Raw genomic sequence first — 23,094 nt, 5'->3', positions numbered from 1 at the left:
TTTTATATTTTTTTTTAATATTAAAGAGAAAGAAATAAAATGAATAATGTAAATAATTTAATAGTTAATATTGCAAATAATGTAAATTCTGTACTTTCAATTGTTGGGAAAGCGACAGTCGATACACCTGAACCAACACCTGGTTATTTATTTTTAGATATACAAAGTAGGTAAAAACGAAAATAAAAAAATAAAAAAAAAAAAAATTTATAATTATAATTATATTAATAAATAATAATAATCTATAATAAAAGATGAAACCAATAAATCATTTGAAAAATGTATGGATATTTTAAAAAAGTTACAAGAGAGATTAAAGAATAATTCATCACATGTTAAATTAAAGACATTGAAAATCATTAAACATTTAATATTAAAGGGTAACGCAGCATTTAAACAAGAGTTAATATTAAATTTAGCAGAAGTACGTAATTGTACAAATTTTTCAGGTAGAAGTGATTCATTGCATGGTGATAATCCATTCATGTTGGTTAGAAAAGAGTCTCAAGATATTTTAAATATTCTATATCAATATTCTTCAAATTCAGAAGTCACTTCTGTAAATAATCATTATAATGGTAATGGTTATAATGGCAGCAGCAGCAGCAGCAATAATAATAATAATGACATAGTTTTATATGAAGGTCATGGTAATTCAAATTTATCATATGATATTGGTAATACACATAGACCAATGGTTGGTGTTGGTAGTTCAGGTGCAATTACAAATGCACCATTACAACAACAAACTGCAATAGATGAATTTAAACAAAAGATTCAATCATTACCTTCAAAAATATTTAATAATGAACAATCAAAACTTAATTTCGATTCAGTTCCAGTAACAGATAATAATAATTTATCATTAGTGCCAATGAAAGATGGTTCTCGTTTTATAGATTATAATAATAATAATGATGATAATAATAATAATAATGGTAATAATAATAATAATAATAATAATAATAATAATAATAATAATTATATAAATGGAAATGATATAAATACAGATTCAAATAATCCATATTTAGGTACAAATGAATATAATACAATTATTAATATAATTGGAACAAGTACAAGTGAAACTAGTTTAAGTAATCTTTCAACCTCTAAATTCATATCATTCTATGGTAGTTGTAATAAAGATACTATTGAAACAATATTATCAATACTTTATTACTCTATAGATTCTGTTAAAAAATGGCAAATTAAACAAAGATATTTATTATTAATTGAACAATTATTACAATATCATGGTAATGATAAGCATGATAATAATAATAATAATAATAATAATAATAATAATAATAATAATAATAATAATAGTAGTATGGTTATGGATTTCTTTAAAAAGAATCATTCACATTTAATTACATTAACAACCTCAACTCATATTGGACCACGTGAAAAATCAAAATCTATCCTAAGAATGATTGGTATTGATTTTGAAAAAAGTTTAGAATCACTAAAAGAACAACAAAGAATTAAAGATGAAAAGGATGAAAAAGAAAGACAAGAACAATATCAACAATATTTAAAACAACAAGAACAATTACAACAAAGATCAAATAGAAATTTTAATAATAATAATAATAACAATAATAATATTAATGACAGTAATAATAATAATAATAATAATAATAATAATAATAATAATAATAATAATAATAATAATAATAATAATAATAATAATAATAAATCACAAGTTGGTAGTATATTCAATTTTGATGAACCAGAGCCACAATCACAATCGCAATCACAAGCAAATCAACCAAAACATCAATCTCAGAATCAAAATATTTTTGGTGGTTTATCTGTCAATAATCCAAACCAACAAAAAAAAGTTAATGGCTTGGATCACAATAATATCAATACTACAAATAATAACAACAATAATAACTCATCCTTTGATTTCTTTAGTGAACTATCAATTAATAACACCACAAACAATAATAATATAAATAACACCAACCTCAATAACATTACAAACAATAATAATAATAATAATAATAATAATAATAATAATAATAATAATAATAATAATAATAATAATAATAATAATAATAATAATAATAATAAAAGTGAGAGTAAGAAAATGGATGATTTAGATCCTCTATGCAAAGCAGAGATTAATGATAAAAAAGTACCAAGTATAATGGATGACTTAGATTTTTCAAGTATTTCATTCACAGGTAACAGTAATACTAAAGTTGATACAAATGCAATCGCAATTATATCACCAAATACACCACTCCAACCAACTCCAACAAAATCCTCAACTACCCCACCAATTAAAACCTCAACCCCACCATTTACAACCACTGCATATAATAGTACAAATACTTCAACTGCCTTTTACACAACAACTCTACCAAAGATGAATAGTAGCCCAACTATTGGTAATGGATTTAACAATAATTTGAACAACAACAACAATAATAATAATAATAACATTAATAATAAAAATAATAATAATAATAATAATGATAATACTGGTAAATCAAACCTGGATTTTGAATTTGTCACAACCACCATTAAATCTCCAGTAACTAACAGTAACAATGGTAGTAATAATAATAATAATAACCCAAACAAAACTAAAAATAATGTCGACCCATCAAATGCATTCGGAATATTAGATTCGTATGTTGTATCAACAAAAAAATAAAAATGAATAAAAAAAAAATATATACACAAAACTCTTTAAATACAAGATAAGAATTCTTTAACTATTTTTTATTATCTCTTTTATTATTTTTGTACAAAGATTTTTCTTTTTATTTTTTGAAAAAAAAAAAAAAAAAAACATTAAATTTGATATCTTGATATTATTGTTGTGAATCATTTTTTCTCTTTAATAATGCTTCCATGAAATTGGCAGCAGAGAAATCGGGTAAAGCTGATTGTGATTGTTGTTGGTGTAATTGATGTAATTGATCTTTTTGTGGTTGTTGAAGTAGCTGTTGCTCTTTTTGTTGTTGAAGTAAAAATTGTTGTTGTATTTGTAATGGAGACATATGTCTATGAGGTGGTGGAGGTTTTTGTTGAAATTGAGAATTATTCTTTACTAATTTTGTACTGATAAATCTACGATTCTTATTATTATTATTATTATTATTATTATTATTATTATTATTATTATTATTATTATTATTATTATTATTATTATTATTATTATTACTATTATTATTATTGTTATTTTGGTGGTTATTACCATTATTAATATTTGGTGGTGAATTTAAATTTGGTGATGAAGTCAAGTTTGGTGATGAATTTGGGGATGAATTATTACTATTATTATTAATATTATTATTATATTTTTTATGTTGATTTTGATGTTGGTATTGATTTTGATGTTGGTTTTGGTGATGTTGATGTTGATGGTGTTGGTGTTGGTGTTGGTTATTATTATTATTATTATTATTACTATTATTATTATTATTATTATTATTACTATGATTATTATGGTGATGCTTTTGCCTATTTTTATGTTTTTGATAATTTTCAATATCATATTTTGTTTCTTTTGGTAAACCCCATTCTTCTAAACATTTTGCTCTAATTTCTTTTTGATCAATTGGAGGTAATTCAATATCTTCAACATATTTTTTAAATAAAGAAAATGCTTTAATTTGTCTTAAACATATTCTATTTTTTTTTTTTTTTTTTTTTTTTTTTTTTTTAAAAGTTAGTAAAATAAATAAAAAAAATAAAATTAAAAAAATAAAAAAATACAAACAATTCATTTGATTCTAAAATATATCTTAAAAAATTTGGATCCATTGAATTAATTTCAATTAATTCTAAAATTGTTTGATTATTATTTAATAAAGAATTTATATAATGTAAGAAATCAATGATATTCATTGGACGATAAGATAAGAAATTTTTACAAATTATATAACGTTCAGAATTTAAAGGTCTACTTGTAAAAGGTTTAACAATTGAAAATGATTGAAAATGTTGATAAACTAAATAAAGTAAACCAATTGTGAATGGAGTAAAAGTATCGAAAATTTTACAAACAAAATTACCACCTCTACCAATAGTTTCAAACATTGTTAAAATTTGACAAAGAATTAATTGTTGAAGCATTAATTCTTGTAAACTCTCCTTACCATCGGTGTTTATACCACCATCGGCTAAAAACAATTGTAACCCGAATCCATTGGTATTATAGAAAACTTTACTTGAGAAATCTCTAATATTTTCACTCTTTAATATGTTACCTGTATCATCTAAACCATACTCTTTCACAAAGTTATGAATTGGAATTTGTTTTGAAAATTTCTCAACATTCCAATCACATTGTCCTTTAATTGTAAATCCAAATCCTTTTACAACATCATCTAAATCTAAACCTTCTTCACCTTTAATTTTACCACCTCTAGTTTTCTTCCAATAAACATATTCTGTAAATCCACCAGGTCCTGCACAAACATCACCAAAATAAATAAAATCTCTCTAAAAAAAAAAAAAAAAAAAAAAAAAAAAAAAAAAAATTAAAATTAGTAAAAAAAAAAAAAAAAAAAATAAATTATTATTTTATTATTATTTTATACTTACTGGTTTACCAGGTACAGGTATAATTGGTGTTAATAAGTCAGCCAATTTATCAATATTTGCCATTTTAACAGCAGCTCTATTAATAAAGATTGAACCTTTAATTGATTCATAAGGATTTGATTTCTTTCTTGCAACATAGAATCTATTTGGGTCTAAAGTATCCAATGCATTTTTATGTTGATCTAATTCCATTAATAACTCTACTGAACAATGACCTCTTCTTGGTTTATCTGTTATTGAATCATTAGCAACAAATTTAACAAGAGTATGATCAACTGGAAATCCTTCCCAAAAATTATAACCTTCACTATTACAACTTATCCATTCAAATCTTTGTTTTGATGGAAAATCAACATCCTCATCCTCTAATATATGTTTAGTTACTCTATAAAATTCTGGTAAATCATTCTCTGCAAATCCAAGTCCTTTTGTACTTTGGAATCTATCAACTTCAATTAAATCAATTCTGCCATCTTTTTCCTTACCTAATCCTTGACCTTCAATATGTCCATGTTTTGCCTTTTTAAAATATATATATATATATATATATATATATATATATTTAAATATTAGTAAATTTTATTATTATTATTATTAAAAGTTTTAAAAAAAAAAAAAAAAAAAAAGTGACACATACCAAAAATTTTGCACCAAAACTTAATTTAGGTGTATCTTCTTCCTCTTCATCATCTTCTTCATAGATGAAACTATCTTCGCTATCTTGATCACCGTCTTCACTTCTATTTTCATTTTCGTTTTCATTTTCATTTTCATTTTCATTACTTTCGTTTTCTTCATCACTCTTATTCGTTTTATTGTATTCATCATATTGATTTGATTGGAACATCATCGTTGATAACAATTATTTATATTGATATTATTGTTATCTTTATCTTTAGAAGAAATTATAAAAAAAAAAAAAAAAATTATTAAAAAAAATTATAAAAAATGAAAAAAAAAAAAAAAAAAAAAAAAAAAAAAAAAAAGAGATAACTGATTTATTTTTATTTTTTTTTTCTTGAAAATTAATTTTAAACATTTTTTTTTTTATTTTTATTTTTTTTTTTATTTTTTTTTCATTTTTTTTTTTTTTTTTTTCCAAAAATTTAATTAAATTTAATTAAAATTTTTTTTATTTACTTAATCTATTTAACTAAAAATATTTGTATTATCATTGTTTTTTTTTTAAAAAAAAATTTTTATCATCGCTTTGTTATTCTTATTTCATTTTTTTTTTTTTTTAATATAATATCAATATTTTTTTTTTTTTTTTTATTTTTTTTTTCTCAATTTGTTTTTTCAATATGGTGATTCACAAAGAATATAATTTTAAAATAAATAATCAAACCTAAAATATATAAGCTGCGTTAAACTATAAAAAAAAAAAAAAAGAAAAGTGGTAAAAAAATGTGATCCAAGTAAATAAAATAGTATAAAAAATTACTTTTATATATAACTTATTATTATTTTAAAAATACTTGATTGTGAATAAAAAATAAAGGAATTATTTTATTTTGTCAAATATATAATTACGAAACTTCAATTTTTTTTTTATTTTTTTTTATTTTTTTTTTTATTTTTTGAAGTCAAAAAAAAAAAAAAAATTTTATTTTTTTTTTTTTCACTTTTTTCCTTTTTTTTTTTTCACTTTTTTCCTTTTTTTTTTTTTTTTTTTTTTTTTTGATCACTCACCAAAAGAACAACATTGCATTGTTTGTTTTTTGTTAAAAAAAAAAAAAAAAAAATAAAAAAATAGTTTATATTGTTTGTTTGTGTTTAATATTTTAGTATTTCAAACTCATTCAACTCACATATTCCCTAAAAAAAAAAAAAAAAAAAAAGATTAAAAAAAAAAGAAACACATAATCATTTAATTTTTTTTTTTTCACAATATTTTTTCAAATCACCACACTTTTAAAACTTTTTTTTTTGTTTTTAAAGCAACCAATTTTTTTTTTGTTGCCAAAGTTAAATTTTAACAACTTAAAAAAAAAAATTTGGTTAATAATTAAATAATTTTAAACATCCCTTTCCCATCCCCAAAAATTATAATTATATTAATATACATCCCACCTTAACAATACACGAAAAAATGAATGAAGAGAACCCATCATCATCTATTATTTTAGATGATCAGCAACAACAAGACAGTTTCTATAGTGAAATTAAAGAATTAGAGAAATCAATTCAATCAAATAAATTGAGTGAAAGAAAAAATACATTAACAAGAATTAACTCAATAGGTAAACACGAATTATCAACTCAAGAGAATGATGCAACAACGACAACAACAACAACAACAGTTGATTTAGAAGAGAAATTAAAAGTATTGATCTATTTATACTTTACAAGTTATTCAATTGGACCTGATTCACAATGGATTTTCAGTTTAGTTCAATCTTTAAAGCAATTATTTAAGGATATTTCAAGCGCAACTAATACTAGCCTTGTGACCGATGAATTAAAGATAAATATTGTCAAATTTACACTTAGAGAGATTGGTAGATTAGCGAAATTATTACCAACAAATAAAAGATCAAAATATGTTCCACAAAATACTTTAATGTCATTCTCTTTAGTTTTACTAAACTATTTCATTGATCAAATTCAATCAAATTCCGATTTAACTACACTCTTATTTGCTGCTCAAGAATTATTATATCGTGAATTAACTTTACAACATATGAAAAATAATCAACCAATTTTTAATCAAATTTTAAACGTAAGTAAAAATAAAATAAAATATAAAAATAATAATAATTAATAATAATAAATTTTAACATACATATTAATTTTTTTTTTTTTGTAATTTAATTTTTTTTTTTTTTTTTTTTTTTTTTTTTTTTTAATAGAAAAATAAAATTTTAACATTTTATCAAAATATTGTTACAAAAGATTCAAGTAATAAAAGTTTTTTTATTGTTTATTTTTTACTTAGAAATTTTACAGATCAATCAAATAAACAAAAAGAACAAGATAATACATTCAAAATTAATGATTTATTAAATATTTATAATAAGACAGTTATTGGTAGTAGTCAACAAAAGATTGAAGAACATAAATTTTTTAAGAGGTTATTTAATCAATTGACAAATGAAGATTTACAATCGATTATATTACCACCATTATCACGTCATATCAAGAGAGATCAAGATCAAGTTTTCAAAATTTTGATATTCATTTTAGAGAATCTTTCAAGTGATTTCAATGTAATTGATTTATCATCACTTTTGAAATCAATGTTATTACCAATGTTGCTACCAGTGATTCAATCAACCATTTCAATCGAAGAGAATCGTAAACTCTTAAAGAAAACTTTTACTTTAATCATTGAGAGATCAAAAGATACAAAATTAATCTCATCAATGATTACCGATGATCTCTTAAAAACTTTATCAGTAGCTGGTAATCCATCACAAAAATTAATCATAATTTCAATTATCTCTTCAATCATTTCAACTAAAAATTTCATTGAAAGATTATCTTTAACAACTGAAAAATTACAATTATCAAAACAAATACTTCAATCAATTTCAATTTATTTAGAAAAAGAATGTAAGTAGTTTTTTTTTATTTATTTAAATTTAAAAAAAAAAAAAAAAAAAAAAAAAAAAAAAAAAAAAAATTATTTATTAATTATTTTAAATTATTTTTAATATATAATTTAGTAAATAAAGATAATAGAAATAAAGGATTTAAATTATTAGGTAAAGTTATGAAAATGGTTGAAGAATTACCAGAACAAACTATAAAAATTATTACAAATAGTTTAAAGAATGATGATGATATTATAAAGGGACAAGTTATTTTATCACTTTCAAAATCATTAGGACCCGAAGCAAATGGTACAAATAAAAAAGTGATTCAAATTATTAATGGTTTTACAGAGACTATTAATACAATCTTAAAGAATGTAAAGAATGCTAAAACTTGTGATCCATCAACAACAACAGCATCCTTACATTATATGTTATCATTGATTACAACCACTGGTGTACCAAAGAATGATATTTTCACCAAATATTCAACTGATAAAACTACAATCTCAAATCTATATGCATCAACATCATTCCTTCATACTGATGGTTTCATTCAAAGAACCTCAAAAAAAGATCATGCAATCGATTTATTATTAACATTATTCCTTAGAGTTAAATCTTTTCCATCAATTAAATTAAATGACAAATCACCACTTTATTCATCTGTATTAAATTGTTTACTTCATAGTCAATGGTCAGTTTCAAAACATTCTGCAATTAAAATTAGATCTATTTTATCAAGAAATGATTCTGTTGATATTGATTATCCATTATTATCAAATCAATTATTAATTGAATTTTCTACAATTTTATTTGATGATTCTTTAATTATAACACCACAAATAATTAATTCAAATGTTGAATCAACAACCACTACAACAACTACAATTTCAAATAAAAAGAATTATTTAATTGCATTTAGATCAATTTTATCAAAAAATATAAAAAGTGAATTATATCCAATGTTATCATTAATTTGTTATCATCCATTTATAAATTATAATTGGAAACGTGTTTCATCATTGATTCAAAATGATGTAAATACAACTTTAAGTTCAAATGCTATTGAAATTAGTAAATATATTTTTGAAAAAGGTTTAAATCAAAAGAAAAATAAATCTTATCAACAAGCATTCCAACAAGCTATCAATGGTTTAATGAATTATAATGTACCATTGTTGAATGAAGAATTGGTTAAATTAATGGTAAAAGCATTATCTTATGAACCAGTTTTAGCAATTACTCAACAACAATGGTCAATCTATCATACGCTACCAACTGAATTATTTGTTGAAAAACAAGAACAACTCGTTGAATCTAGAAATGATCGTAAAGTTAAGCCAAAGACAGCCGAGGAACAACGTGATGAAGAGTCTAGAAAGAGAATTGAAGAAAAGAAAAAGATTCAATCTGGTGAATTAGAGAAACAAGAGAAAGAAAGACAAAAACAATTGGCTGCTCAAGCTGTAATTCGTAAAGATGTTCAAGATGTTATCGATCGTTTACATTTAGCAATGGATACCTGTCAAACTATGGCCAAGTCAAGTTCAAATCCTCAATTTGTTGGTGAATTTATGTCACCAATTATAGTGGCATTATTACAATTGATGAAACATGAAATTACCAATCATCAATTCACTCAAGTATTTGAAAAGTTAATTTGTTGCGTACCATCACGTTTCAAATTGGATCGTTCATTTGCACGTCATTACATTTACATTATCAATAATATTTATTATCGTCCAACTTTATCAGAGATTCAAATTTTAGGTTTCATTCAAAAGATTTTAACTCATATTAGAGAATCCATTGCAAAAGAGGCTTTGAGTGGTTTCGCTTTTAATTACTTTTGGCCAATTATAAAGAATGGTTTAGAGACTACAATCTCTTTTACAATTCAAGAGATTTCAATGGAGATCATTCAAAAACATACCGCTCAAGGTCAAGCCTATCCAAGAGGTTCAATGATTTCTTCTTTGATTATTGTGGTTTCAACCAATTCACGTTTAGAAGCTCAAGCTAGAAATACAATTTTCCAATTGATTGAAGGTGTTGAAACTAGTGATATTGGTGAATTAATGGAGGGTATTATCTCTAAACATGTTCAAGTTCGTTCGATTTGCTTACAAGCAATTGAGAAAATTCCTTCCATTTATTCACCATCATTCGTTTGGGAAGATAAATATATTGGTAGCCTTTGGTTTGCAAGATTCGATAATCATGATGCAAATACCTCTGCATTGGCAGAGAAGATTTGGTTGGCTACAAATCAACCAACTCAATTACCAGAGGATTTCATGAAACTTTTATCAGATTCAACTTTTAATGTAAACTCTGAAACTAGAAAAATCAATGCATTGGCAATTAAAGAGGCTGCCACTTGTCATACTCATATGATTCCAGAGATTGTTGATAATCTTTTCGAGATTTATGAACAAAATTATCCAGATGAAATTAGAGAAACTCCAATCACTAGTAAATTTAGAATTTCCGTAGCCACTGCTTTATCGGGTTTAGGTAATGCAATCGTTGAACCAGAGGTATTGAAATCATTATTCACTAAAATCATTGAGCGTGGTTTATTCGATCCAAAGGAAGAGGTTGTTCAAGAGTTTGTATCAACTGGTATGTCAATTATTAATCAACAAGGTGTTCAATTCTCTGGTGAATTGTTGGCAACTTTTGAAGCTTTCTTGGCACGTCCAGATAATGGAACAGGTGAAGAGGATTCAATTCGTGCAAATGTCGTCGTCTATATGGGTGCTTTGGCAAAACATATGGATGCTTCAAATCCAAAAGTTTCAATTGTAATTGATAAGCTAGTGGATGCTTTATCAATTCCATCAGAGAGTGTTCAAGTTGGTATTTCAAAATGTATCGCTCAATTGATTCCATCATTTAAGAAACAAGGTGATCGTTTAATTCCAATGTTATTAGAGAAATTAAAGAATAGTAGTGGTAATTATGCAGATAGACGTGGTGCAGCATTTGGTTTAGCAGGTTCTGTCAAGGGTTTAGGTATTGGTTCTTTGAAAAACTATTCAATTCTCGATACTCTTCAATCCTATATCGAAGATAAAAAACATCCAACTAGTCGTCAAGGTGCTTTATTTGCTTTCGAATGTCTTTGTAATACAATTGGTCGTGTTTTCGAACCATACATTATTCATATTCTTCCAAAACTTTTAGTTTGTTTTGGTGATAATGTTAGTGAGGTTCGTGATGCTACAGCAGATACTGCCAAAGCTATCATGTCACAACTTAGTGGTCATGGTGTTAAAATCGTTTTACCAGCACTATTAAAAGCATTGGATGATCGTTCATGGAGAACCAAAGAAGGCTCAATTGAATTATTGGGTGCTATGGCTTTTTGTGCACCAAAACAACTCTCATCATGTTTACCAACTATTGTACCAAAACTTACCTATGTTCTCAATGATACTCATACCAAAGTTCAAGAAGCAGCTAAAGAAGCTCTCTCTCATATTGGTTCAGTCATTAGAAATCCAGAAATTCAAATTCATGTACCATTATTACTTCAAACCTATGATGATCCAGAAATTCATTCAAAAGAATTATTAGAGAATCTTTTATCAACCAATTACGTTCATACAATTGATCCAGCTTCACTCTCTTTATTACTTCCAATTTTAGAGAGAACTCTTAAAGAGAGAAGTAGTGAATTAAAGAAAATGTCTTGTCAAATCGTTGGTAATCTTTGTTCATTAACTGAACCAAAAGATTTAGTACCTTATTTAAATATTTTAATGCCAGTTATGAAAACCGTACTTTTAGATCCAATTCCAGAGGTTAGAGCCATTTGTGCACGTGCACTTGGTTTATTAGTTCGTGGTATGGGTGAAGAGAATTTCTCAACTCTTATTCCTTGGTTATTGGAAACCGTTAAATCTGATCAAGGTGCTGTCGAAAGAAGTGGTGCTGCTCAAGGTTTATCAGAGGTTTTAGCTTCATTAGATATTAGTAGATTCAATTCATTAATCAATGAATTGTTAGCAATGACCAATTCACCACGTCCACATGTTAGAGAAGGTATTTTATCAATCTTTATTTTTACACCAATTTCTTTGGGTGATCTTTTCCTTCCATATCTTCCAAAAGTTTTACCACAAGTTTTGAAAGGTTTAGCTGATGATTCTGATCCAGTTCGTGAAGTTTGTATGAGATGTGGTCAATCGATTGTTTTACAATTTGCAGTAACAGGTATTGAAGTGATTGTTCCAGCCTTAGAGAAAGTATTATTCCATGAAAATTGGAGAATTCGTTTATCTTGTGTTCAATTATTTGGTGATTTATTATTCAAATTAGCAGGTACAACCGCTCAAGAAGTCCAATCAAATAATAGTTCTTATAATGCTAAAGATGATGATGATGATGAACCAGGTTCAAGTGGTAATGATATTCAAAAGATTTTAGGTAAAGAAAGATTAGGTCGTATTCTTTCATCATTGTATATGATGAGATTTGATAATAATTCATCAGTTCGTCAAAAGGTATTATTAATTTGGAAATATATTGTTAGTAATACACCAAAGACACTTCGTGAGATTTTACCAACTCTTATTGAAATGATTATTAGTTCCATTGGTTCAAATAATGTTGAAAAGAGACAAATTTCCGCTAAAACTTTGGGTGATATTGTTAGTAAACTTAGTGATCGTATTTTACCAGAGATTTTACCAATTCTTGAACGTGGTCTTAGATCAGAACTCGAAGAAACTAGACAAGGTGTTTGTATTGGTCTTAGTGAAGTTATTTCCTCTGCAAAGACTCAATTACTTCCATACCTTTCAAGTGTTGTAACTTGTATCACCAAAGCATTATGTGATCCACTCATTGATGTTAGAGAGGCAGCCGCTAAAGCTTTCGATCATCTCTATCATACTTTTGGTTCAAAAGCTAGTAATGAAATTTTACCACAACTTATTCAACTCTTGGATAATTCCAACAATAAGGATCTTGCTGGTTATGCTTTGGATGGTCTTCGTCAAGTTATTTTAGTTAGAAGTAGTATTGTATTGCCTGTACTTATTCCAAAACTTTTAAGTAGACCTATTTCAACAAGTAATGTCACTGCTTTATCATCACTTGCCGCTGATGCTGGTGAAGGTCTTTACGTTCATCTTTCAACTATTATTCCATCACTTATTGAATCTTTCACAAATCCAAATACTATTTCAAATGCTAAAGAAATTAAAGAAGCCGCCGTTTCAATTTGTAAATCAATCGATGAACAAGGTTGGGATACTTTAATTGGATTGTTAATTGAACAAACTGAAATTAGATTACCAAATATTCGTTTGGGTGCTTGTGAACTCATTGGTGAATTCTATAATGGTAATACCATGGTCACTGAATATCCAGAGGAATTATTACTTTCATTACTTTCATTATTTAATGATCCAGATGCATTGGTACAACAAGCAGCAAATAATGCTTTGGGTTTCATCACTAAATCTTTGAAAAAAGATAATCTTACCTATTTACCAGTCTTCCAAAAAGGTATTCAATTGTTGGTTAATGAAACCTATGAAGAGGTTTCAACTATTCCAGGCTTTTGTTTACCAAAAGGTTTGGCTTCAGTTTTACCAGTTCTTATCTCTGGTCTTATGTATGGTACAAGTGATCAAAGAGAACAAGCTACCAATACCCTTAGAACCGTTATCAATCATACTAGTGCCGATGCTCTCAAACCATTTGTTATGCAAATCACTGGTCCATTGATTTTGGTAATTGGTGATAAATTCCCATGGCAAGTTAAATCTGCAATCCTTCAAACTTTATCATTACTCATTAGTAAATCACCAGCAAGTATGAAGATTTTCCTTCATCAACTTCAACCAACCTTTATTAAATGTCTCTCTGATTCTCATAAAAATGTTAGAACCAATGCAGCCTCTGCTTTGGGTCTTTTAATGACATTAAGTTCTTCAGTTGATCAATTGGTAAATTCATTAATCACTGGTATTAGTACAGCCGATAGTATTTCACAAGAAAGTAAACTTAGAGCACTTCAATCCATTTTTGAAAAGAAACCAAAAGTTGAACAAGCTACACTCGATAAAGCAATCGCCACCATTGTGGACTTCCTTTATCAACCTTCCGATGATCTCAGATCAATGGTCGCTCAAACTATTGGTGCCTCTTCAAAATGTTTTACTTCTCTCACTGAATTGAATCAATTCATTAAAACCAATCTCATCTCACCTTCTCAATCAGTACTCTCTCGTTATGGTAAATCATTGGCATTGGGTGAAATTTTCAAAGCATCTGGTAAGAATTTAATCGATTCTCAATCACCAAATATGCCAACCATCATTAAAATCATTCAAACCGATTGTCGTGATGAAAAAGGTCCAATTCGTGAATCCTCTGCTTATTTGGCTGAAGCTATTTTAGTTGCTTCGCCTTTAACCTATGCAAAGGATTTAGTACCTTCCATTTGTCATCTCATTGGTGATCAATCATCTTCCGTATCAATTAGTGCTCTCAATGTTATTAAACGTTTCTGTAAATCAAATCAACAATTATCAAGACAATATTTACGTGATATTGTCGTACCAACTATGAATAGATTAAAAGAAAGAACTAATTTACCTCTAAAATTAGCTGCTGAAAGAACTTTAGTTCATTCACTTCAAATCTTTAAAGAATCCATTGTAATGGATGATTTAATTAAACAATTAGAATTATCTGGTGATTCATCAATGGCAAATTCTTTAATTGATTATCATAAAAGAGTTTTAATGAAATTATCACCTGATAGTGATATTGAAAAATAAAATTTAAAAAAAATTAAAAAAAAAAAAAAATTAAAAAAAATTAAAAATAAAATAAAATTAAAATATATATATACAGAAAATTATTAAAAAAAAAAAAAAAAAAAATATTTATTTATTATTTAATAAGATCACAAAAATTTTTTTTTTTTTTTCAGTGTGTCTATAGGTAGGTTTTTTTTTTTTTTTATTTTAAAATTTTTAAATAATATCAATCAAATTAATGGAAATTTTTAAATAATAAGGGGGTATCTACCTTGTAAAATAAAAATGTGATTTAATTGTGATATTTTCAAAATCACTTTTGGTAAAAAGAATTTTTTTTTTTATTTTTTATAATTTAATTTTATTTTTTTTTAATTTTTTTTGGAAGGGAAAAAAAAAAATATCCGAAAAGTCTTTTTAAATTTCCAAAACAACAAACAAAAAATAAAAATCAAAAACTATAAAAATATCTTAATTATTTTTTTATTTTCTTATTTTTTTTTCATTTTATTTTTTTTTTTTTTTTATTTTTTTTTTTATTTTCAATATTTTTATTTATTTTTTTCGTCAATTAACAATTCTCTGATTTTCTTCCTTTTTTTTTTATATTTTTTTAATTTATTATCTTTGTTACTTAAATAAAATTGTAATTCTATTTTTTTTTTTTTTTTTTTTTTTTCCATACATATAAAAAAAAAAAAAATATATATATATACATATAATAATAATTAATAAAAATAATAAATAAAATAATAAGAAATAAAATAAAATGAATAAATTTATAATTTATTTTTTCATTTTATTTATTTTAAATGTGAATGAAACATTTTCATTAAATGTAAAATTAACAGATTATACAAGTACATTTAATATTGTAAATAATAGAATGATATCTGAAGCTAGTTCTTGCAGCAATGAATATATAATTAGAGTTGATAAAAGTGATCCAAGTATTTTAATCACAGAATGGGAAAATGGTTTTTCAGCAACACAAGAACCATATTCTCAAGGGGTTGATAATAATTTTTCAGAATTATATAGATTAAAGATTTCATGTTCAATTGGATTTAATTCAACAATTATAATTAAACCAACATTTAATGTTCCTCAAGTAACTGTAAATCCAATATCTGTATCAGTTATTTGTAAAGGTAAGTAATTATTATTATTATTTTTTTTTTTTTTTTTTTTTTTTTTTTTTTTTTTTTTTTTTTTTTTTTTTTTTTTTTTTTATGCATGGAGATATTTTCAATATATTAATATTTAAAATTAAAGTTGTACCAAGTAATATAGGTTATGTTAAAACATTAGCAAATGGTTACCCTTATAAAGGTTTTGCAGGATATTATACATATTTAGCAAAATTAAATGGTATTGATCAACTTTTTCCAACTGTTAGGGTAGTTTTTCCACAAAATATTACTGCTTATGGTTTCAGAATACTTACAAGTAATTCATCAAGTAATTTTAGATATTTAAATAATTATTATATGTATTTTTCACTTATTTTAAATGATAAACAAGTATCTAATACCATAGCAACTACAACAATTCCAATTTTTAATCAAACTACTTATTTTGAATTTCCAAATCAATTATATCCAAGTATGTTTTTTTTTTTTTTTTTTTTTTTTTTTTTTTTTTTTTTTTTTTTTTTTTTTTTTTTTTTTTTTTTTTTTTTTTTTTTTTTATTATCATATTTTATAATTATTTAATATTAATTTAATTTATTATTATTTTTAATTAAAAATAAATAAAATAGAAATACAAAGTAATCCACCAACACCAATTTCAAATAATACATACCCAATTGATTGTAATAAAAATTTAAATATGAAATATTGGCACTGTTATAATATATATGAATATTCAATAGATGATTCAAATAAATATCTTTTTCAAACAACACAAATTTCACCAAACGCTGCTTTAACATTAAATTTTAAAGTTTTAAATAATGGAAATACTGTTACCTATTTAAATGTTTTACCATCATCATCAATTTCAACTTTTAATTATGTTTTTACATATTATGGTGATAGAATAACAACTATTCAAGAATTTAATACTTCATTTTATAGTAAATATATATTTTTTTGAAAAAAAATTTAATTATTAATTATATTTTAATAATAATAATAATAATAATAATAATAATAATAATAATAATAATAATAATAATAATAATAATAATATTAATATTTTTTTATTTTTTTTATTTTTTTTCATTTTTTTTATTAATTTAATTTAAATAATTAAAAAAAATAGAAAATGAAATGATACCAAATAATTTTGGAGGTAAAGTTATTAAAGATATAAATTATTCAGGTATTTCATATTTATTTAGTTCACCATATTTAGGACCAATTGTTTTAATTAATGATCAATTTTCAAGTATAAGACAATCAATTAATTATCCATTTGGAGTTTTTAATGTTACAAATAATTTAATTAATTATCAATTTGAAATGCCAACTCTTAGATATCTCCAACAATCAATTAGTTTATCAGTTTATTTTGGTTTATCAAATAATGATATTTATTTTGATAAAGTTTTTACACCAACAGATAGTGGTTTCACTGATAATCAAACACCAATTTTATATTATTATGGTTATGAAGAAAAAGGATCATCTTTTTCAATTGTTGTTAGTGTTGGTGATAAAGATAGTGGTGTTGGTTCAATATCTGTAAATTTATGTTCAGTTGCATGTATTTATCAATTTTCTCCAAATGATTTAATTCAAGGTACAATTTATAATGGAACTTATAGAATTACAATTCCAAAAGCAGTGATTGGTGTTGCATTTGCTGCTGTTAAACTCACATTAATTGATAGAGTTGGTAATTCAAAATTATTTCGACAATATGATGTTTATAATAGTAATTTGGATATTATTACAAGTGTACCATATATTCCACCATTAATTGGTAGTTTAGATTTTATTAAAGATATTTATTTCAGTGAAAATGATTTAGATGTTACAAATTCCCCAAAAACTGTAATAATGTATCTTAAAACTGAACCAGTAATTCCAAATTATTCATTTGCATTGGCAACAAATTTCCGTATTGTTTATCAAGCTCAAAAAGGTAATGATTATTTCCGTGATGAAACTGATCAAGCAATTATTAGTAAATTTAATCCAATTACAAATTATTCAGAGTTTACAATTAATATACCTGCAAATGTTTTCACTGGTCCAATATCATATATGATTTCACCAATTCAATTTGATAATGTACTTTTATATTCAGTTTTTAATTCAAGTGCAGAACTAAGAGTTAAATCTTCAACCTCTGATATTATGCCACCAATTATTGATTATTATTCATATTTAGCAAGTCCAGTCCAAATTCCAACAACAGAAACAATTAATATTACATTTTCATTTTATATAATAGATTCAATTAATGGTTTCGATTATGGTATAATTACTATTATTAGTGATTTAGATCCATTGGGTTGGAATTTCACTTTAAATTCAAAAGGAGATTCACTTAAACATTTAAATATTCCAATTACACCTAATGATAGAGCTCAAACTTATCGTATTGCCTATGCTTGGTTAGTAGATAAACAAGGTCATATTAGTGAATATCCATCGGTTACAAAAGTTAATCCATTTATGAAAGTCAATTTAACTGCATTATCAATAACTACAATTGGTGGTAAACAAAATTGTCAACCAAATCCACCAAATCTTATTGATTTCACTGTTTCACCATTAATAAAAACCAATGATGGACTTTTTAAAAGTATAACATTTAATGTTATAACAAGTTCTTTTTCCTATGGTATCTCTCAAAGACATGATCCAGTTGTTTATTTAGCTTCATCAAGTTTATCAGTTATTACATCAAATCAAACAATGAAATCAATAAATGATGATGGATCCTATAGTTATTCAATGAATGCAATGATTCCATTCTCTTTTGGTTATCCAGATGGTATTACACTTTCAATATTTGGTGTAACTGATAATTGTTTAAATGTAATTGGTTTTAGTACTGATAGTTTAAAATCTTTAGGTAAAACCTATTATATTAATAATACGATCGAAGAGAAACCAGAAATTCTAAACGCAAATTATAATAATGGTTTAATTACAATTAATGGTTTTAGAATGGGTTATTTGACTTCAAATTTAATTATTAAATTTATTACAAGTGGTTCATCATCAGTAACAATTAAAAATTTTATTTCATTCTCTGATAGACAAATTATAACTGATCAAATTAAAAGTTTTGGTGTTGAAAATAAAATTGAAATTGCAATTCAAACATCGGATGGTTTAATTTCAGATTATTATCCTTTAACTATTCCAGCCGATGGTTCAATAACTCCTAATCCAACTAATACACCAACTACTACACCAAAACAATGTCCAGGTATACCAAGTTGTGGTGGCCCATCGAGAGGTACTTGTAAATCTGATTTTACATGTCTTTGTATTGCACCAAATACAGGTTTAGATTGTTTATCAACAAGTTCTGGTTCAAATGGTACAATTGATCCAAATGCACCAAATGTTAATTTCAATTATGAAGGTGAATATAAAAGTTTAATTGTAGTTTATTCACTTAAAGAAATTGATTTCAATGGTAAATTAGTTAGAGAATTTATTTTCTCAAATTGGAGTTTTATTAAAACTGATAATGATCATTTTCAATTTAATACTTCAATTATTAGTGATACTGTTAATAATTTGAAAACTAATATTATTGTAAAAATTGTAAGATATCATGAATATAAAATTATAACATTTGCAAATTCAAATATTTCAATTGAACCAAATACTGTTAAATATAGTATTGATATGGATCATTATGAATTTAAATCAAATTTAAATACTTTACAACTATTAATTTCAGCATCACTTGAAACTAGTAAAACTGATGATATTTGCTCATCTTCTCAATTTGGTGATAATGGTGATTCAAGTTTTATTCAAGTTAAAATTGATAATATCATTTTATTAGGTAGATTTTTAAAACGTTCAATTATTGATGGTTTAATTTCAACAATAACTCAAATACCAATTAATATGTATGATAGTAATAATTCTAGTAATTCAAAATCATTTATTGCAATGGAAATTCCAAATTATAAAAGAGAAATTAGTTTAGATCCAAATTTTAGTGTTTTAGTTGATTCAAGATCAACAAATAGTGATGATCCAAATTCAATTTGTTCTTCAAATAAAAAAGGTTTAACAACTCCACAATTAGTTGGTATTATAATTGGTGGTGCTTTCCTTTTTGTTATTTTAGTAATTTTACTTGGTATCGTTTTATATAGACATAGTACAACTTCAAGATTAATTTATTATAAATTTTTTAAAAGAGGTTTTTCAAAAAAAAATACACTTTAAAAAAAAAAAAAAAAAATAAAAGTAAATAATCAAAATCAATTTAAATAAATAAAAAATAAATAATTTAAATAATTTAAATAAATATTGTAAGAATCATTCAAGTTTGAGCACTTTTTTTGTAACTACAAATATTTTATAATGGGACTAATATAAAAATAATATGAACAATTTTCAAATTTTAAAAAGTGTACAACTTTGAATTATTTTCACAATATTTATTGTAAGAACTATCCAAGTTTGCTCACTTTTTTGTAATTACAAATATTTTAAATGGATTTGAATGATTTTCACAATATGTAATAAAAAATTATTTTATTTTTTTTTTTTTTTTTTTTTTTTTGTTTAAGTAAAAATTGAAACATCAACATAAGATTCAGCAGTAAAAATTCCAACTTGTTCATTAAATAAATTACTTTCACAAAACATATCTAGTGGATATTCAATTAAAACACCTTGAATTTGTGATAATTGAACAATTAATTCATTTGTTTTTGGAATATATTTTTTTTGAACAATACCAAGTCTTCTTTGATTTTCTAAAATACAATCACCAAATACTTCTTTATAAATGATTGAATTATTTCTAGCAGTTTTTCTCCAAATATTAATAAAAGCATTATCAGTTATTGGATCTATTATTGATGAAATTTCAGAATCAGTTAAATTTAAATGAGTTTTCCAAAGACCAACTCTAAGTGTATGAGGGAATTTACCAACTTTAAAAGGTTTACCATTCATTGTAATTAATAGTTTACTTTGATCAGAAACGACTACTGCCAATTCTGAATCACGAGAACCCATCATACTTCTATCATTAATATTACAACTACCAATTACAGCTACACGATCATCAACTATTAAAACTTTACTATGTACATAGATTTGTTCAGTGAAAATTCTATCACCATTAGCTTCCCATTGTCTAATTGAATTGAATGAAATATATTGATCTAAATCAACATCAGGAAATTCATTTTTTAATAATTCTAAAATTGATTGACCACCTTGACTTATTGTTCTATTAGTCCAACCAATAATCATTCTTGAGGATGCTAATGCAAGATCACCAGATGGACTAATTGGTACCATTATAATAACTCTAAACTTTTCTTTTAAAGTTATTGCTCTTCTAACTCTATTTAAAATTGCTAATGCTATACGATTCTTTGGTAATTTTGAACCACAACTTGAAATAAAAAATAAATTTTGAATATAAATAAAATGTTGAGCATTTTTAATTAAACCTAAATAAGCTTTATAACATGAATCTTCAACATCAGTACCTGCTGACCATGGACAAATTGATCTAACCATTTGAACAACACAACTATTTTCTGACATATTTGAAGATAAATGATAAATTGATTTTAATAATTTATCATTATTTAAATCAATTTTTGGTGTACCTGGTAATTCAAAACTTTCTTCATCTTTTAATGATTCAATTATATTATTATTATTATTATTTTTATAATTTTTTGATTTTAAACCACCAGCATCTGATGGTTTATTATTAAATGGAATTTTTGAATTTTCTTGTTTTTGATTTTCATCTTTTTCAAATTCATCAAATTCATCTTCATCTTCTTCTTCTTGATTACCTTCTTCATCTTCTTCATCAAATTCTGAATAAGAATTTTCAGAATTTTCAGAATTTGTTGAATTATTTTTTTGTTTATCAATTTTATTATCAATTTGATCAGATTGTAAACCAAAAGCACCTTGTCTTGTATGTGATCTAACTTTTGGATTATCACCAGCTCTTTGATAATGAGTTGGCTTTTCTCTACCATAAGAAACATGAGAGAAACCTTTTCTAATATTAGAAACAAGATTTTTCCATTTATCAGGTTTTGCATCATCAGATGGTAAACCAGTGTAATTCTTTGGAACTAAAATTGGTTGAAATCTATTTGATCTCTCAACATAGATTGCATGATTCCAACGTTGAATGAAATTACTTGCAACATCTTTTGCAGATGGACCAACTATTTTAGTATGAACATCATGCCATGGCATTCTTGGACATTCTCTACGATTGAATTGATCTTTTTTAGGATCACCAGTTCTAATGACAGTACCTAATAAATTACCATAATCTTTTCCAGGGAATCTTTTACCTTGATCATCGGTCAATTGAAATTTACTAGTTTCATATCTCATCAAACAAATATCTATACCACCAACAAAAGCAATCTGTTGATCAATAATTGCATTTTTTTGATGATGACTCCAAGAGAGTGGATAACGTTTTGGATGTCTAATTACATGAATATTTGAATGACAACCTTCTAACCAATTCTTTGCATGTCTACTACCCAATTGAACACCTAAATTTGTTTCATTCCACATTAATACATAAACTTTTACACCTTCTTTGGCTTTCTCTGTTAAAATTCTATCTAATCTTGATTTTTCCATATTTTCAATACCATTATCCCTTTGAAGATAAACATAAGGACTAACCCACCAACCTGTTATAAATATTTCATGTTTTGCTCTTCTAATTGTTTCTGCTAATTCATTATAATATGATGAACCATTAATAAACCATTCAACACTAATATTCGATCTAACTTTTGAAAATGATTGAAATCTAAATCCTTGTCTAGAATGAAATCTAATTGCATTTACCCAATTTAATGCTTCATCTCTATTTTCCATTAAAAAAAATCTATTATACTAATTTATAAAAAAATTAATAATAATAACAATAATAATAAAAAAAAAATAAAAAAAAAATAAAAAAAAAAAAAATTAGTAATTATTTTAATAATTTATATACTAAAAAAAAAAATAATAAAATTATTTTTAAAATTTTTACATTTCCTT

At 24.6% G+C, this 23,094-nt stretch overlaps 5 protein-coding genes across 5 annotated transcripts in view; 3 read left to right on the top strand and 2 right to left on the bottom strand.

Moving 5' to 3' along the window:
* Positions 1-39: 39 nt before the first annotated feature.
* On the top strand, positions 40-2,668 carry DDB_G0279489 (hypothetical protein; the record flags this gene model as incomplete). The annotated part of the gene is made up of 2 exons (XM_636565.1): positions 40-166; positions 255-2,668. The coding sequence occupies 2 exons, from the start codon at positions 40-42 to the stop codon at positions 2,666-2,668; spliced, it is 2,541 nt and encodes an 846-aa protein (XP_641657.1).
* A 160-nt stretch (positions 2,669-2,828) lies between these two features.
* Positions 2,829-5,413, bottom strand: DDB_G0279593 (D111/G-patch domain-containing protein; the record flags this gene model as incomplete). Its single annotated transcript, XM_636564.1, has 4 exons — positions 2,829-3,648; positions 3,740-4,464; positions 4,567-5,085; positions 5,204-5,413. The coding sequence occupies 4 exons, from the start codon at positions 5,411-5,413 to the stop codon at positions 2,829-2,831; spliced, it is 2,274 nt and encodes a 757-aa protein (XP_641656.1).
* Positions 5,414-6,658: 1,245 nt separating this feature from the next.
* On the top strand, positions 6,659-14,905 carry DDB_G0279487 (HEAT repeat-containing protein; the record flags this gene model as incomplete). The annotated part of the gene is made up of 3 exons (XM_636563.1): positions 6,659-7,288; positions 7,419-8,121; positions 8,235-14,905. The coding sequence occupies 3 exons, from the start codon at positions 6,659-6,661 to the stop codon at positions 14,903-14,905; spliced, it is 8,004 nt and encodes a 2,667-aa protein (XP_641655.1).
* Positions 14,906-15,656: 751 nt separating this feature from the next.
* DDB_G0279485 (hypothetical protein) lies at positions 15,657-20,262 on the top strand (the record flags this gene model as incomplete). The annotated part of the gene is made up of 4 exons (XM_636562.1): positions 15,657-16,038; positions 16,163-16,492; positions 16,650-16,967; positions 17,156-20,262. The coding sequence occupies 4 exons, from the start codon at positions 15,657-15,659 to the stop codon at positions 20,260-20,262; spliced, it is 4,137 nt and encodes a 1,378-aa protein (XP_641654.1).
* Positions 20,263-20,604: 342 nt separating this feature from the next.
* The window catches only part of pldB (phospholipase D1), a gene marked incomplete at both ends in the record, with an annotated part of 4,166 nt that continues 1,676 nt past the window's right edge, over positions 20,605-23,094 (bottom strand). The window contains 2 exons of the mRNA XM_636561.1: positions 20,605-22,944; positions 23,087-23,094. The exon at positions 23,087-23,094 is cut by the window's right edge and continues 277 nt beyond it. Coding sequence (XP_641653.1) covers positions 20,605-22,944; positions 23,087-23,094 — 2,348 coding nt within the window. The remainder of the gene's footprint in view (positions 22,945-23,086) is intronic.

Source organism: Dictyostelium discoideum, assembly GCF_000004695.1.
Source record: "Dictyostelium discoideum AX4 chromosome 3 chromosome, whole genome shotgun sequence".
Lineage (NCBI taxonomy): Eukaryota > Evosea > Eumycetozoa > Dictyosteliales > Dictyosteliaceae > Dictyostelium > Dictyostelium discoideum.
Note: the sequence above shows the minus strand (reverse complement) of the source record. Positions and strands in the feature narration are given on the sequence as shown.